Source organism: Manacus candei, unplaced genomic scaffold, assembly GCF_025592945.1.
Source record: "Manacus candei isolate 608988 ecotype Guabito, Panama unplaced genomic scaffold, ASM2559294v1 h1tg000053l, whole genome shotgun sequence".
Lineage (NCBI taxonomy): Eukaryota > Metazoa > Chordata > Aves > Passeriformes > Pipridae > Manacus > Manacus candei.
Genome location: NW_026138101.1, coordinates 5,180,142 through 5,197,614, shown reverse-complemented (window position 1 = coordinate 5,197,614; position 17,473 = coordinate 5,180,142). Strand labels below are relative to the sequence as shown.

The 17,473-nt window shown below is 53.2% G+C and overlaps 1 protein-coding gene across 1 annotated transcript in view; it reads right to left on the bottom strand.

The window, feature by feature from the left end:
* VAC14 (VAC14 component of PIKFYVE complex) overlaps window positions 1-17,473 on the bottom strand; it is a 57,673-nt gene that overhangs the window by 16,024 nt on the left and 24,176 nt on the right. The window contains exons 13-14 of the mRNA XM_051801827.1: window positions 15,092-15,245; window positions 4,635-4,767 (exon numbers count right to left, since the gene is read on the bottom strand). Coding sequence (XP_051657787.1) covers window positions 4,635-4,767; window positions 15,092-15,245 — 287 coding nt within the window. The remainder of the gene's footprint in view (window positions 1-4,634; window positions 4,768-15,091; window positions 15,246-17,473) is intronic.

The window sequence follows — 17,473 nt, the reverse complement described above, 5'->3', positions numbered from 1 at the left end:
ATCTCCTCACCACCAAAGCAGACACCCACTGGCTCTGCAGAGGATCCCCAATACATCCCTTACTATCCAAATCTGCGGCTAAACCCCCATCCCACTCCCTCCACACAGCCCTCCTCACTGGGATGCTGGCAGGCTTCCCCTTCCCTTCCCACTCTCCCAGATGGAGAGCATAGCCCTGGGAATGCCAGGCAGACCGAGTAAAAAGTGATTTAACATGCACCTCACTGCTGGCCTGCCAAGAGCATCGGATGAATGTCTGTGCTCCACAGGACACGCTGGCCCTCTGCTCCCCCCCTCTCTGATTCCTCGTCCTGGTTAGCAGGTTCAAACTCACTTTGCTTCTTTTCCCCTACTTTCTGTGGAGAAAAACAGGTGTCACACAGTCAGCCTCAGACTCTCAGAGGCAGCAAAGCCCTGTCATGCCCAAAAAGAGGGGACCAGCCACCGCAGCACGAAGGGTATCACCACAAAGCCCTTCGTGCACCCAGCGTGACCTGCCAGCGTTTGTCCTCAGCTCTGTCCTCTTTGCTACCCAGCTCTCCACTGGCCTCATCCCAGGAGGACTTTGAGACCTCAAGGAACAGGCAGAATTTCCAGACAGGTGAACTTTTCCCGTCTGCTGGAACCATAAACCCGCGGCCCCATCACGAGACTTGGGATTTTCCAGCTCTCCAGCTAATGCCACAAATTGGCTGAACAACCTTATCTGCTCCAGCCTATGTCTTCCAGAGTGGATGGAGAACCAGTCAGCTCTCCTAGCCGCCCCCACCAGGGTTCAAGTATCCCCTCAAAAGCCAAGGATGATCCCCACTTGAACGGACAACCCCCACAAGCATTGCACAGGAGGTGGCTGCAAAGTCACGCCAGGGTCCCTTCCAAGCAGTTTAACCTCAGAAAACGCCCCGTGAGAAGGTGCCAGGCAGTGTGGAGGTTTGTTTAACAGCTCTATAAAACAAGTTGAGACAACCCCTGCACACAGGCCCCTGCCTGGGGAGCAAAGTGCTGACTCAGGCATCCTCTCGTGCCCCAGGGTGCCACTGCTCCGCGAGAAAACAGCCTCACTGGGCTTAAAAGTTAAGCCCTGCACTTCAAAGCATCCACACACGACATGCATGGGGATGTCTCCAGCCACTCAAGCACATCCCATACCCCGGAGGGTTCATTTGCTGTGGCAAAGTATATCAGCCATGAATCCCTTCGCTGCTCAATCTCAAAGAGCAGCAAACAGCCGGCTGCTTTGGTGCTAGGCTCGGCTTAGTGAGCTGAACCAGCTCCTGGAGCTCAGACTGACCCTGGGGACAGCATGGGGACTGCACAAACAGCCATGGGGAGGGACAAGAGGAGAGACACAGCACCTTCCAAGCAAGGCCAGTCAGCCCTATCCTCTGAGCAGCAACACTGATGTCCACGGGGTAGGGCTTAACCTCTCACTTAATCCCCCTCCCATAGCGCCGGTACCCACAAACAGGCATTAAATCCAGCCTGTAAATCTCGGTGTGAGCTGAAAAGCTCAGTGCTGCTCCACTGCCTGCCTTCTGACCGGCCAAGCAGCTTTCCCCTCCACAGGGTTCCTGCCCAGAGGATGGCTGTGCTGCTCCAAGGAGCCATGTGATGCCTTGGAAGCTCCTCTGCATTTTTCTGCTGCCCCAAGCCATCGTTGGGAGGCCAGCAGCTGAATGGGAGTGTTTACTTCTTGCTTTGGGGCTCTGCTGAATCCAGGACAGCCAGCCAGGGCAATTAGAGAGGAGGGTGGAAGGTCCCAGATCTGCTTATCAAGGTGGGAGGTAACACTGATGCTCCTGCCTCTGACAACACTTTGGGAGCAACCTTTCAGTGCGAACATGGCTGGCTCGAGAAGAGAAGGCAGCACTCAGAATTCTGAGTTTTGAAGGCAGAATAATTTTACTGGCTTCCAGCCCAAAAAAAGTCACAAGTGACAGTGAGAGAGACAGACCCCCAAAGGAACCCTGTCAGCTGTGATGCAGAAAACTGATGCCAAGCCCAAAAAAAAAAATCATTTGGAAGAGATCATGAGAGCAGTTTCCCTCTTCCCTCAAGGGGAGAGGGGCGGGAGAGTCTGAGGCTCGGGGGATTCCTACCACTGGAGTCCCCTTAGCACATCCCTTCACAAAGAGGGTCCCTTGCATTCACAAGGCATCTAAATGGCTTTGAAGAGCCTTCTCCTGGATGTTTCCCCTTCATCCTCCTCCTCCTGGGGCTCAGCCCAGCATATGGGCTCTACCATGACGGTAGGCTCTCCCTCTGTGAGATCCCCTTGGGCTGAGGGGATCCTAATCCTAAACCCTGTGGCACGGATGAGGCATCACACCATGGTTTGATGTAGTTATGTTGCACTGGATCCCACTGGGGAAGGCAGCAGACTAATCCATCTCTTGGATCACCTCTCAAATCCCACTCCAATCCTCAAGCACTCTGTCTCCAAGACCCCAAGGACATACCAGCAGAGACTAAAGTCCTTTCAGAGTCAGCAACCAGGCATGAACAAACTTGAGTTGGATTAGAAATAAACTACCTTTAACCACAGAGCCCCCACCTGACCTCACGAACCTTTGAACTTGCCCACTGGCAACATGATGGGCAGAACTGCTGCGCTCTGCTTGAATAAACCCCCTGTCCCCAGTTTCTCTTTCCTGTGAGCACTAATCCTTCAGCTGGAAATCACTGCCTAAACTTAACAGGTCTTTTTCCTTCTCTGCTTCACTGTTCCCAGGTCTGCTGTCAGCAGAAAGAGGCAGCAGTGGTCCCCAAGGGGAGGGGAAGACAATGGTATGAAGAGAGCGAAGAGATTGTGCCAGAGGTGGGAAAGGACCGTGCTTCAGCAAACACTATCCTGGTCTCTCAAGCATCTCTGTGCCCTCCAGCCCAGGATGAAACATCAGCAGCATCTCTCAAGTCAAACATGAGGCTGGCTTCCCACCCCACTGTGCAAAACAGCTGAGCTGGCTTGTGGACAGGGGAGGGATGTAACGTGGGAACACACATACGGCTTCGATTTGAAAAGCGCCTAAAAATAGCTCCACGAGGCTCCCACGTTCCCCAAGTCTCTCCGGCAAGAGATCGATCTTTGCCAGAGAGTAGTCCTGTAAAAGTTTTCCTCCTCTATTCTCATCTTGCTTTTTCTGGAGGCAGCAGAGATGCTGATGTTTACATCAGTCCTTCAACCGCCATCAGCAGGTCTCAGAGTTAATCGCTGGTACCTGAGGGCACGGCTCACCCTTCCCAGAATCACCACTTTGGCTCCAGACCCGCATCTATCCCGTGTGAGCCACAACACGACTTGACAAAGGACAGAGTCATCTATTTTTTTAGGGTTTTCTTTTTTTTTTTTTTTTGGCTTTACCAGATTTTTTGGGGCATGAGTCACCGTAAGAAGCCTCGGCTTGCTGAGCTGCCGCGAGCCAGTCCCACCGCACCGCTGGCTGGCTGCTGGGAAAGCTGGGCCTGCCAGCCAGGGCTCACCCTGCCACAGCTGGGGGGAAAATTTAGGGTGGCTGTGGTACAGGAGAGCTTTCAAATGGGACCCTGCCCAGGCTCACTGTTGCTGTAGTCACCCTGCTCCCCTAACATGGCATGGGGCCACTTCCCTTCCAAGGGTGGCTCATCCCAGGGACTGTGCTGACCAGGGAGAGGAGAGGGGACACTACAAGTGAGATAATGCTTCTGGGATGTATTCAGTAACTTCGTGGTGTGCTCTCAGGCTGCCCAAAGACTTGAGCACAAACTGCTGCCCAAGCAAGTACAACTTGACACCCAGCTCAGCTTTGCAGATTTTGGGAGCTCTGCGTGCTGTGTTTTCCCATTTCCACTGAGTGATGAGACCCCCTTATCAGTACCTGACACACCCCTCTGCCTTTGGAGAGGCAGTTCTCTTCTCCCACAAGAGCATGGCTTGTATCTCATGCTCTCTCCCTGTTCATTTTGATGCCGCATCCATGAAAGCAAGGGAGGAAAACCTAGGCTCCTGCCAGCTCCTTCCACCAACCTCCTTACTGATTTCTCCACCTTGCCTCCACCGTTAACCCTGTTATTTCCCAGCGAGCTGAGGAACTGATACCCCTTGCCTTAGATGTCATTGCACTAAACACGACTCCCTGCCAGCTGCTTGGCATTCCAGCCTTCACAGCACTTGGCTCTCCAGCCTCCACAACCCTTGGGCCTCCACAACTCTTGGCTCTCCAGCCTCCACAACCCTTGGGCCTCCACAACTCTTGGCTCTCCAGCCTCCACATCTCCATGCATCGAAACACATGGCCTTGGACGGGCACCTCGCCGAGCCGGGTGCAGGGATTCACTTGGCTTGGCACTCTGAGTGCAAACCTGTCTTTATGCTCTGGCTGGTCTAGCTGTTTCTTAATGAAACAGGCTCTGACAACACTGTTTAATAAGGAGCCACTTTGCCTCTGGGGATGGGAGAGAGAAATATGGTGCCTTGACATGTGAAAGGCAAATCCCGTTTGCTCCAAAACCGTTTGCTGGAGAGCAAGGGAGGCTTGAGGAAACGGTTCTGGCTCCAAGGGAGCCACTGGTGCTTGGGCTGCTTGACCCTGTCATCCCCGTCCCACCCACCCCAGGGGTGCTCAGGGGCTTTGGTGAGGCTGGTGGAGTGCTCTGACCTGATGATGAAGGCCCCTCTGTTCTCCAGGAGTTTCCGTTCGCTGCTGAAGCGCTTGAGCAGGTTGATCATGAACTTGTAGAAGTAGGAGTTCATGGTGGGGGTGGAGGGTGAGCACTCCAAGCCTTTCATACCTGGGGAGGCAAGGGGAGAACAACTTAGAGCAGTCAGGGCCCTCCTGACAAAGCCTGGATCAGAGAGCAGACACCCAAAACATGGTCACAGCACTCAGCAGAGGAGGGCTGGGGCACGAAAATATTTCCAAGCCTTGTATAACTGTATCTGGCAGGTCCAAGCAGAGCCAGCCCTGTTGCAGCTCTCTCCAGCCCAGGGGAAAGCATCCCAGGGCAATACCAGTCCTGGAAGAAGCACCTAGGGGCGAAGTGGGCTTTTTGGGAGTTCATCCCAGAGATGTTCAGCTTTAGTAGCTGGTAGGAAAAGGGGTACCTGAGACTCTACATTGAGGCAACCCCATCTCCTCGGATATGGCACGTATGCTCATCCAAAAACAACCAGATTGCTGGTGAGCTGAAGTGCCTGTAATCCAACCCCACAGGCCACAGATGCCCCAAACCCAGCGTGGCAGACATGCACATTCAGCCCTGGGTCACAGCACGGCCACCGCTTTACACTCAGTGACGTGATTTTCCCTGAGCAGGAGCCACTTGGTGCAACAGTGTCACATACAACGTGCCCCAGGGCTGGCACAAAGTACTGCTCAAACCACAGCAGAGCTCCAGGCTTAAGGACTGTACTGGTCTGTTTGCAGGGTGGGCAGACAAAGGGGCAGCTCCCAGCTCAGGGAAATATCCCTTCCAACCCACAAGAGCAGGGAGCTGGCAGGTAAAGATTGCTTTTCCCACAGTGAAACCCCAGGGGAGGTGGTTTATTTAGCAGGACGGCGCTCAAAGCAAATGTTTGGAGAGAGCGTTTCAAAGGCGACTTTGCAACAAGGGGAGCTCTCTCCCTGAATTCCTTCCTTGGAAAGACCATGTCTAACTGCAGTAGGGAGGGAAGTCAGCACACATGAGCACCCCATGGTTATTCCCCTCCCCAGTACTTTCATCAGATAACCGATGGAAGCCTGAACAGTTTGATTTATGGATGTTGTCTGCTTCTATGGACACTCAGCAGAGCATGGAGCAGCCAATTAAAGATGCAATTAAGCTGCCAAAGCCCAGGAAAGCTGATGGAAAAGCCACTGGGCTGTTTTCCACCCTGCCTCTCCCAAAGATACGCAGAGATACAGGCAGGGCAGCTTCCCCAGGTTTGGATTTAGCATCTAAGAGAACACACAGAGCCAAAGAAAAAGGAAAATGAAATACGAAGTCATCCTCACCAAAATCTGGTGTCCTCTCCACACTGAAGCTGTGTGTTCACCCACCCCTCAGTTATCTGAAACCCCAAACCCGGCTTTGAGGCAGGCACCTCCCCGAGCACAAGTGTTTGCCATTGCATCACGTTTCCCCTCAGCTGTGGGGAAGATGATCTGGGGGGAAAAAAAAAAAAAAAAGGATCCAGCTGAGCCGATGGGCTCCAAAACAAAGGTGTGTTTGTTCAAAGGCAGGGAGAAGCCGGTGAGAAAATACAGCCGTGCCCCACGTGTCCTGAGCTCCAGCTGCTCAGCACTGCTCAAAAGAGAGAAGGGACATGGTCTGGAGGTGACATGGGACGGCTCTGCCTTCCCACTGCACCACCCCACAGCCCAGCCTCAAACCTCCCAGCAGAGCCTGGCTTGCTTTCTGCTGGGAAGGGAGGTGAAGAGCAGATATAAACTGGCTTTCACAGCTTAAAAAGTGGTGGTTTTGCCTGTTTTCTTAGCAATGCTGAAGACATCCAAACCTGGCTGTGCTGCAACACAAGAGCCAGCAGCAGGCAGGACATCACACTTTCATTCCCACCAGCTAGCAATGCCCCAGTGCTGTAGCTTGTCCAGGGGAAGGTCTTATCTTGCAGTTTCTTCCTTCTCAAGACCCCAAAAATAGTCTCTCTGAGCCCCACAGCACCATGGATGGCACTGCTACCAGGGCAAGTCCCTTTTGGCAGAAGCACTGGGAGCAGCTCCTGTTCAGTGCTCCCTCCACATGGCAAAGCCAGTTTTGTACCTCACTGCTGCCTCACATGCCTTCCAGCCCAAACATTACATACCCGAAAACACATCCCAAAGGAAAAACAGGAGAAGGCAGCAATTCTTCTCCTCCCTGAAAGGTCCAGTACTTCTGCTGTGCACAAGGCAAAGCCCAGGAGCCGTGTGGCTGGGAATGTGGTTCAAGACTGACCACCCAGAAGCACCCTCAGATCCATGATCTGAGGTGGTATTTACAGCATCTCCTGCATCTCCACCTGGAGGTTGGGTCAGCTGAGCATCCAAAAGTCAGAATCTCCTTGGAGATCAGATCCCAGCTCCAGTCTGCAGGACTTTCAGTCCTGCTGTTTTCTTCTACCAACTGGCTCCCGAACTTCCAGCCTTTCTGCCCAGCCTAGAGTAAGCTGGGCAGTGGGTCAGGGATCTTGGGAGCAAGGAGGGACTGGGATACAGAGACCATGAGAACAAGTCTACCCTGTTTTTCTTAGGAGAGGAAAGCGTAATGTGACAGTCTGCCTACCACAGGGAGCTTCTTCACCATCCTTTGCCTCTGGGAGCATCGAGACAAAACTCCAGAGGGATCATTTCTCCATCCCTTACCCACCTGGCGCCCAGCAGCTCTGCCTGCATGTCCCTAAGGAAGGCTTCCACCACGGCACACCGTGCCAGGGAAACCAGCGTGTGGGAGGCTCCCGGGCTGCAAAAGACTCAACCGGATCTCAGCTGGAGTTTAAACAGGCAATACTTCTTCCAAGCAGGCAAAGCAGTTCTCTCTTCCAAAGCCTCCCAGTCCTCCAAACTTCCCATTAGCTCTGTTCACAGGATGTCTAGGAAGCGGCTGGCACCCCGTTTGCCGTGGTGTGACCCTTCCTGGCGTAGCCCTGAGCTCGGCTCGCCGCCCTGCGGGTTACAGCTCAGCACCGCGGCGCTCCCGGCTCCACAGAACCGTAGGAGCAGCCTGTCAAGTGCTTCTATGAAACACGAGAAACAAGCAGAAAGAAGTGTTAAGAAAACTGTGGCATAATTAATTGAAGCTTGCACCTCTCCCCCTTTCCCCGAAGCAAGACTTTGCAGATCCGTAACCTGCCAGATCGGCTGCTAACGTAGCTGGGGCTGGTGGCACATCACAGCTCTGCTGCCTTTTTTTTTTTTTTTTTAATCTGGCATGGAGGAGGGAGCTGGAAGAAGAAAGATCCCTGCTCAGAGGAATGAGGAAACTCAGCCCGGACATACACAAGAATAGGAACAAATGGCAATTTTGGGCTCAGAGGAACATCAGAGCAGTGAAACAAGATGAGGCCACAGTGAGTCCACACCAGCCTGGGCCCTTATCATCGAATCACAGAAGGGACCCTAATGCCCATCTAGTTCCAAACCCCCTGTCACAGGCAGGGACACCTTCCACTAGACCAGGTTGCTCAGAGCCCCATCCAACCTGGCCTTGAACACTTCCAGGGATGGGGCAGCCACAGCTTCTCTGGGCAACCTGTGCCAGGGCCTCACCACCCTCACAACAAAGAATTTCTTCCTAATATCTAAGCTCAATAAATCCTGCCAATTTAATCCCAGTACTCTTTGTCCTATCCATGACTACAGCACCCCCCTACAGCCCAGAATGCCAGGCTTTCCCTGGATTCCCTTCACAGCCTGAGACAGAGCCAGGGACACGAGTGGGCTGCTTGGATCACCTAAGCCAACACCAGAATGTGTTCCCCCAGCCATGGGGTGAGCGGAGCAAAGGCCCGTCAAACCCTCCTGTGCATTTCCGAGCACTCACCAGCCGTTCAAACCGTTCCCATCGCTTGCGTGGCCACGCTATAAATCAACCCAGACAGGCAATTAGGGATCTATATTAAGGCCCTTATAAATATATATTGTACATCAGCCTGGAACATTCAGGCCGTCTGGCTGCTTGATGGGCTGAGCTGTGTCGAGACCTGCAGTGCCCAAAGTGTCCCCAGACTGCTCCGGGTGAGACTGGCAGACTCTGACACGAACTTGGATTTTCCTATCTCAGCCACGAAGTGCGGAACTTCAGCCTGGCATAAAACACAACTTCTATTAATTTACTATAATTGGTTTCAAACCAGTCTTAATTAAAACCGGTGTGGACTTGCTTAACTCCGCTGAAACCAAATTGAAATAAGATTGGAGCAGAATTGATTCCTTTCCGAAGCGAGCTAAAGCTGGGTAAGCTGGTTAAAGAGCATCCACAAGGGTATTTGCGGTGGTTTAGCTAAAATGATTTACCGCAATCTCTAATTGAAGCAATTTCAGCTCGGATATAGGGAGGGTAAGCTAAGAGTTGGCGAGGCCAAGCATCCTTCCCGCCCCGGCGCTTCCCCCGAGGCATCATGTTTCCAGCTCAGCCCGGAGAATGATCTCCCTTGGCTCCTCTGGGAGCAACAGGGATAAACCCGGTGGCAGCCGGAGCTGGTCCGTGAGCCTCCAGCCCGCTGGAGTGCCAGCGGCGTGGGAGGTGGCACTGCCAGATGGTGCTCGGCGAAACCCCCGGGCAGCGACGTGGGAATCTGCGCAGCGTCTCCCCCCCGGCAGCCCTTCCCCAGGATGTTTTGAATTTCAGCTTTCGCAAACACGGAGCGGCGAAGCCTCTCGCGGAGCGGGATAAAAATAGAGCCGTAAAAAAGGCAAATCCTCCCCTCCCCTCCTCCTCCTCCTCCTCCCAAAAAGCCGGCGCAGGGCGTAGCTGGAAACAGATGTGAATGTGTCGGCAGCTCAGCTGGGCTCTGGAAAATCTCCGCTCTCCCCTCTCCAGAGCACAGGATGCTGCTGAGGAAACGAACCCAGCAAAACTGTGGATTGCACGGCCACAGGCTGTGCCCACCTGCTTTTGCCTGCTCACACGTGGATGCTTCTCCCCTTCTGACCTGGCTGAAGAGCCACGGGTTTGCAATTCCCGATGCTTCGGCACCTCACCAGAAGAGGGTTTCCCAAATGGCTCAGGGCACATATTTTGATGCCAAACGAGGCCTTTTCTGCCTCCTGGATCCTCCTACACTTGAACCAGGGTCTGTGCTCGTGGCCACCTTGGAGGAAGGCAGCAGGCAATGATAACCCTGATGACTTTCCCAGGAAGGTTAGTGCTCCACGACTGCCTCGTTTTTCTTTGCTAAGGTAAATCGATAAGCAAAAATGCAGCAGGTGTGTAGCTCAGCCAATGTACAGGAGAACAAAGTGCCCAGCAGAGCTGCAAAACAGGAAAGGTTAAACTTGATGGTGAGCTTAGAGCAGGCTGAGGCTCCTGCACGGAAAGGTGAGGCATATGGAGGATAACCTGTAAGCAGGAACAAGTAGCAATGGGCTGCTAGTTTGTTTTCACCTCATTCCACACCCCATCCTCCAAACTCCTCACATTTTGGGGAAACTGAGGCAGCCCAGCAAAGTAACTGCACAGGAGGGCTTGGCTGGGAATGATCTTTCCTACATCATTGCCTTCTTTATCTGCACCTACAGATCACTAATCCCAGCTTTTATTCTGCAATCCCCAGGCTTTCTGGCTAGCCATGTGCTGTGACCATCTCAGGAGGGGAGGACACCTGGAGGCATGCCAGCCAACTTAAGGCTACATCTGGATGGTCTCTCCCAGGGTTTTCCAAGGCATCCCAGTGCATCCAGGAAAAGAAACAAATCACCCTTTCCTTTGAATTCCCCTCCTCCCCAAGAGGCAGAAGAGCATTTTTGACAGTCAACCCTCCTGAACAGCTTCATGCCAGTAGGGAGATGCCAGAGCCACCAACCATCAGGAACCAGACCACTGAGCTTGGAGCACTCAGGAACACCAGGTCTCTCCTCTGCCCACCTGGCTCCTCTGCTCCCTGCTGTCACACTCCTGATGCTGTGAGAACTGTTGGAAGCTGGCTCCTTCACGAGCAAGTGGTTGGTGGTGTGATGTCAGCTGCCCCCTTGCCTTTTATGGGGAGGATGAGTAAGGAGGGGCTTCGCTTTTATCCTGCCCTAACATCAGAAACACCAGTTTATCAAATCTGAGCCATCTGACAAGGGCCAACCTTCTCTTTCCTATCTTTCACGGACCCCCTGCTCCCTACACACTCACCTGGTATTTTCAGAGGCTGCCCTAACACTTTCCACACTGCCTGGAGGTGGGACCTTGTCCCACACTGCCACCTCTGCAGATCCATGATTACACAAATGAAGGGATACTACAACAAAAAGGGAGTGGTTTGGCTCATTGAGAATAAAGTGCCCCAGAAATATGTTGAAAGGAAACCCCTATCAGAGAACACCTCAACTCCTGTCCAGGCTCTGGAGTGCTGTGTGCTCTCCAGTGGGGACACAGCAAGTCTGAACTCAACAGACTACACTTCTCAGGGACTTCTAATCCACTGACTCCTGGGATCTCCATGGACTGCTGGTGGAAACCAATTAATTACCTCATCAGGCATGTTAGTGCATCCACACACCGAGTCAGGCTCCTGGTAAACATCCTACAGTGTGAGGTGCTCAGAGGGTCCGGCACTGTCCCCGCCAGCTCCGGCAGGAAGCCAGGCGGGAGAGACCGGACCGAGCTGGAGAGGAAACAAAGGGCCATAACTGCTTCTCCTTACAAAGCTGTGGAGAAGGGAAGGAAGAGTCATGTGCAAGAGCTACCCCATGCAAGGCAGCAGCTGGTGTCGGCATCCCTTTGGACTGAGCTCTCTTCTCCTGCGCAGGGCAGAGCTGTGCACCAGGCTGGAGGGATTGCACCTTCGACATCACGAAATGGTTTGAGTTGGAAGGGACCTTAAAAGACCATCTAGTTCTAACTCCCCTGACATGGGCATGGACACCTTCCACTAGATCAGGGTGCTCAGACCTCTGTCCAACCTGGCCTTGGACACTTCCAGGGATGGGGCATCCACAGCTTCTCTGGGCAACCTGTGCCAGGGCCTCACCACTCTCACAATGAAGAATTTCTTCCTAATACCTAATCCAAATCTACTCTCTTTCAGCTTGAAGCCATTCCCCCTTGTCCTGTCACTCCATGCCCTCTTCAAAAGTCCCTCTCCAGCTCTTTTGGAGCCCCTTTCAGGAACTGGAAGGACTCTAATGTCTGCCTGGAACCTTCTTATCTCCAGACTGAACCACCCAGCCTGTCTCCATAGCACAGGTGTTTCAGCATCTGACGTGACCTTCTCTGGACTTGCCATAACAGGTCCATGTCCTTGCTGTGCTGAGGACCCCACAGCTATGGATGCAGTGCTCCAGGTGGGGTCTCGCCAGAACGGAGTAAAGGGGCAGAATCACCTCCCTGGACTGGCTGGCCTCAGTGACAACCACTCTTGGGTCATCTGCTACTTGTCTCAACTTCCACAAGGTTGGCAAAACACTCCCAAAGCAAAGCAGGTAGCTGGATTCCCATCGTACAGACCAGATCAGATCATTTGCACCATCACCCCATAGACTGGGGAGCTGTTGGGCACAGCCCTGCAGCCCTTCTCCCTGAAAAAGTGGGCACAAGGAGAGCCTCTCCCAGGGCAGCTGGAGCAGATTGGGAGGGGATGCTGGAAGTCCCCCAGTGCTGAGCTGGGCTGGCCCCAGCTCACAGTGTTTGGAGAAGGCGTCGAGGGCAGCTGACCTTACGTAACGGGAGAACAAAGCGGCTAAATAAAAACTGGAGCTGGGAACGGGCTGCGGAAGTGGGACACGGCTTTCCTGACTAATCAACCAGCATCTGAAGGAAACCGAACTCAATGGCAGGGAAACAACTGCATAAACACATCCTGAGGGAAGAAAGGGAGAGAGAGGAAGCGGGGGGAAGACCTTGGGGGCACTGGCCCCTTCCACCTCCACTCCTGCCCTTACTGCTTGGGTGGCAAAGCCTGGAGAGCCAAGATGGACACTGCAGCATGGAAACCTGCTGTGAGCTCAAGGATTTCAAAGGGTGACCTTGCTCGTTTACCTGCAAAGCCACCAACTGCACGCTTGGAAGGGCCTCAGGGGTAGGAGAGGATGGAAGCCAAGATGGCTCAGCAGCTCTCCTCCCACTGCTGGCTTCAGTGGCATCTTGGTCTAACGTGGATGAAGGGAACAGAGAGACTGAACCCTGGGGTCGAGCGCTGGTGCCCTGCAGCCCCCCATCTGATGGTGCAGTAGCATCCATCCTATTGCCAAAACAGAATCACAGAATCACAGAATTCTGAGGGTTGGAACAGACCTCTAGAAATCACCCAGTCCAAACGCCCTGCCAAGGCAGGGTCACCTGGAGCAGGTGACACAGGAACCAGGTGGGTTTTGAATGCCTCCAGAGAGACTCCATGACCTCCCTGGGCAGACTGTTCCAGTGCTCTGCTACCCTCAATGTAAAGAAGCTCTTCCTCGTGTTGAGGTGGGACTTCCTGTGTTTTAGTTTATGGCCACTGCTCCTTGTCCTGTTGCTGGGCACCCCCAAAAAGCACTCCTCCTCGGTACTCTCTGAATCAAGGCACCCTAGGGAACCCTCCCATACATCCCAGTACAAAAACAGTGACTCCAGAGAAGGGCTACACCCTCTCTTTAGTGACAGCACCTTGTGATTTTTGCCTGGGAAGGGCAGTTTCAGCTCACTTGCTCTCACTGTGCATCACCACCCCAGGACCAAGCACAGACACGGGGATTTCTGCCGGTCACCCTCCTGCTCCAAAACAACCTTCTCACAAACGGAGTATTTTCCAGGAGCTTCTGCTTTTCCAAGCGTAATCCAGGAAGGTCCTGGCCCAGCTGTGACCCCTCAATTTCCCTGGGGGAACTCCCCAGCAGCCCATCCAGGTTCAGCCTTGGGTGGTCAGAGCCAGACGGGACTGGGGCCATAACAAACGTCCGAGGCCAACAACCCAGCTCCTTTTTCCCCTCCCCAAAAACATCTGCCTTTGGGTAAAAGCCAACGGCCCTGCAAAGCTCAGCCCGAAATAAATTCTCAAGAAACAATTTTCTGTTACATTACAGGGAAGAGGAAAATAGGTGAGGAAGCCAGAGCCCATTAGGACCTGTATGGGGGCAAGTTATCCCATGCTGGGGCAACAGGAGCTCCGGCTGCAGCAGATCTACTCCAGGAGGGCAGAGTCAGACTATTTTTAAAGGTTACACTTGAATAAGCAAAGCCAAGTTGCTCTTCCAGAGAGCTAACAAGGGCCACGGCAGTCGTTAGGATCCACGCCATCCAGCCTGCTATTTTTAGATCATCCAGAAGGAAGGAAACCTCAGACAACCATCAGTGTGAGCTGAACTGCAGCTCCTCAGCTGCTTGGCCAGCGCCACAGGAGCCGCTCCACCCTGGCGGTCTCACTTCTGACAGTGGGAGGATGGATGAGACTTGCAGAGGGCTTGGGGAGGTCACCACCACTGCAGCCCCCACCTCTCCACCGCAGAGATAAAGCTGCCAGCAGGAAACAAGTAGATCCACAAAAAAAAAAAATCCCACCCTGAGCAACCCTAAACCTGAGCCGGTTGCTGGCGCAAACATTCGTAAGACCAGGGAGGGGTGAATGATCCAGGATCTTCAGAGAAAACAAAGCCTGGGGATGGGAAAGCGAAGCCTCCCTCTCCAGGGGTGATTTTGCAAGGCCCTGTGGCTGCATCCTGTGCAGGGAGAGGCAGGCTTGGCTCCGGGCTCGGGTTGCAATCCAAAGCTCACATGAAACATGCTTTTGGCTGGGACAACCTGGCCTGGGGACTACAACAGGGAGGCCCTTAAATAGCAGCAGAGGCGGGGAAGGAGCAGCCAAGGAACTGTGAAGGATGAGCCACAGACAAGGGAAGGTGGAAAAAATTTCCCCATGTGCTGGGCTAATGAATGAAAGGTTTGTTTTTTTATGCCCCAAGTCCCCAGAAAATAGGATCGTCCCTCTTCATCTCTCTCCTGAGGTTCTGCCAGGCACTCAGAGCAGCACAGCAGTTCACAGCCAATGAGGGCAGCCTTCAACAGGCAACATCACAGGAACAGACCCCTCAGGGATCCCTCTGCAGATCTATGGATGTTTTGGAGACCTGGGTTTGCAGCCAGCATCCCATCCCACACTGATTCTAGGGCGCTGAGGGTTTTTACAAGGAAAGAAGAGGCTGGCACCCAAGGTCTCGTAAAAAATAGGACAATAATGACCTCCCTCCACAGTGGCCTCTGCAGCATCCTGCTGCTAAACCAAGCCCTAAATCCCCAAAGCAAGAACTAGAGGGAAGAGCAATAAAAATAAAAGCAGTGCCCTGGTCTGTGCCACGGCAGGCTCCGTTCCCAGGTTGTACCGGGTGGGGACGAAGATATTGATTTCTTACTGTAAGAGAAGCTTCCCCTTCTGCCTGAGCAAACCTGACTGGTGCCATGGAACATCGAGAGAGCCCTGGAGCGGGGAGGCACAGAGCTGTGGCACAGGGGCACTCACTAGAGGAGCTCAGCTGGCCAGCCCTGGTTGGGATGTGAAGCTCCGCTGGGCCGGGTCGCACGTCAGGGCCATCCGAGGGACCGTGACCCTCCTCCGTCTGTCCCGCTGGGGAAGAAGCAATCTCAGCCAGCAGCTCCAGGTCCTTCAGGATAACCTGCAGAGAGACAGGGATGGTGCAGAGTGAGCACATGCAAGGGCAGATGGTACAGGGAGCTTTCCTTTCCAAATCCAGGGCCAGAGAGGGTGAGATGGGTAGCAAACACCATGTCCCAGCACATCAAGAAAGGTGTAGGGAAAAGAGAGCTACCTGTAAGGCTCCATGTGGACATTACAAATTCTTGCAGAGGGGATAGGGCAGGAAAGAGGAAAGGGGAAAAATCCCCACGTTTCTGCTCTGTGAGCCCCAAGGGAGCATGTGAAATTAAACCAAATTTACACAATCAGGAGCAGGGCTTGCCTTCCCCTTGTCCCACTTTGGGGAGGTCTGGGTTTTGCTTCCCCACTCCCCCTCATAACAAAATATTTGGGACAATCCCAGCAAGAGCACAGGGATGTTCTGGGGCATACACCAGCCAGCCCCTGCATGCAGGGCAGCATCCCAGGAAAGGCTCAGCTCGTGACATCGAGGCAGAGCTGCCATTCGGATTTCATAGCTCTTTCCTTCCAGAAGTCACCAAATTAGTCTATATATAGCATTTCTGGAGAAGTTATTACTGAGTGGGTTTTTTTTTTTTCCGTCCTCAACCCTTCTCATGTCTCAGGCTATTTTGGGTCCCCCTTCATTCAAATGTCCTTGGGTCTAGATGTTTCATCAGCTGTCCCCGAAGCTCTGAGTGTAGTTGGGCTGTGTGGAGCAGAAAGGTTGCCAAAAAGGGTCGACTGCCACATCTAGCTCATCAACATCTGGCAGAGCACATCCCTGACTACCCTTTTCCCACCAGCACAGCATTCCAGGCTTTCCCTGTGTTCTCGCAACAAATCTTTCTGAGGAGATGCAGTTATATGAGTTTTAGTTTCTGAGCTAACAGAGAAAACCCTTACCCCCAGAAAAACAAAAAGGCAATTACATCTCTTTTTTTGATCATGCTAGAAAATACGACGACGCCTGAAAATCAGAAAAAGGAGCTCCTGGGTTTTTCTGTTGCACAGATATCCTAAGCTGAGTGGGTTGTTTTTGCAATTAAGGCTGATTTTCAAGCCCCCAGTAGCTTTGGAGCAGGCAGCGTGGTGTCCAGGCTGTGGTGGGAAAGCAGCCTGCCATGGGCACCACGAGGCTTCAGCATGCTTGGGAAGTCCCTGTGCCTATAGACATGATTAAGTCTCAGCCCACAGCTCCCCAGGGAGGAAAAAAAAATAAGACAACAACTTTTACTGTCATCCCTGAAGAACATGGCACCTCGTGATGCTGCCAAGGCTGGGAGCTCGTTGCCAGCACGGGAGGTCCCTGCCATCACCAGCCTTCATCCTCTTCCACACTGAGGAGTCTGTGCTCCCTGGCAGACAGAAGACCTTGGTCCTCCCTCTCTGCCTGGTTTTCAAGCATCAGTGGCTCACACAAAGTGATGTTGGTGGCATTTTGTTTCAAGCTGAGGATGCCCCTGAGCAGAGCTCATGATGCCTGGTCTCCTGAAGCTCTGTGTAGATTCTCTAGTGGCTAATCATGTGGCTCAGCTGAACTTGCAGCCTTCGTACAGGCACTGACTTGGGTCTCAGGCTCTCACAACTGGGCAAATAAACACCTGTAACGGTTTCCAAGTCTCTCTGTCTTTGGCTAAAACTGGCAAAGGGACTCAGGGCTTGGCTACCGGGGCTGGCAGGCAAGTGAGAGCTGGGACTCTTGTTCACATGGTGGATTTTGCCAAACCCAACTAAACCAGGAGCCAAGGCCGTCTGTGGTTGATGTACAGCAGGATCCAGACACTCACTGCTGCCCTAATCCCCACCCAGTCACATCATCCACCTTAGTCTTCACCACCAACTCCTGCGGCATCAGGAAACAGGACCACGGCCCCAGGCCAGGCACAAATCATCCCTGCTGCTTCCCAGAGTTTTTAAGAGCCATGTCTTGAGGTCAGATCCTTAATCCAACCGCCCAGAGCTGTGTGCCAAACCCCATCTCTGAAATGCTGCTTGGGCTTGGGATGCTCTGGCCAGGACAGCCTGGGCAGCAGTGACCTGTGCCACTGGAGGGCATGGTTGGACCTCTTGAGCTTTGGAGAGGTTAAGGAGTGTCCCCTCAGGCCAGCTGTGTAGGTCACAGGCAGGAGGTAGAAAAAGCAGCATAGGATAAATTTTGCAACTGAAAACCACGGAGGAAATAAGAAGCAGGAGGGATGGGTGCACCAGCACTGGAAGAGCAGGCAGCTGCAAAGACCTGGGGTT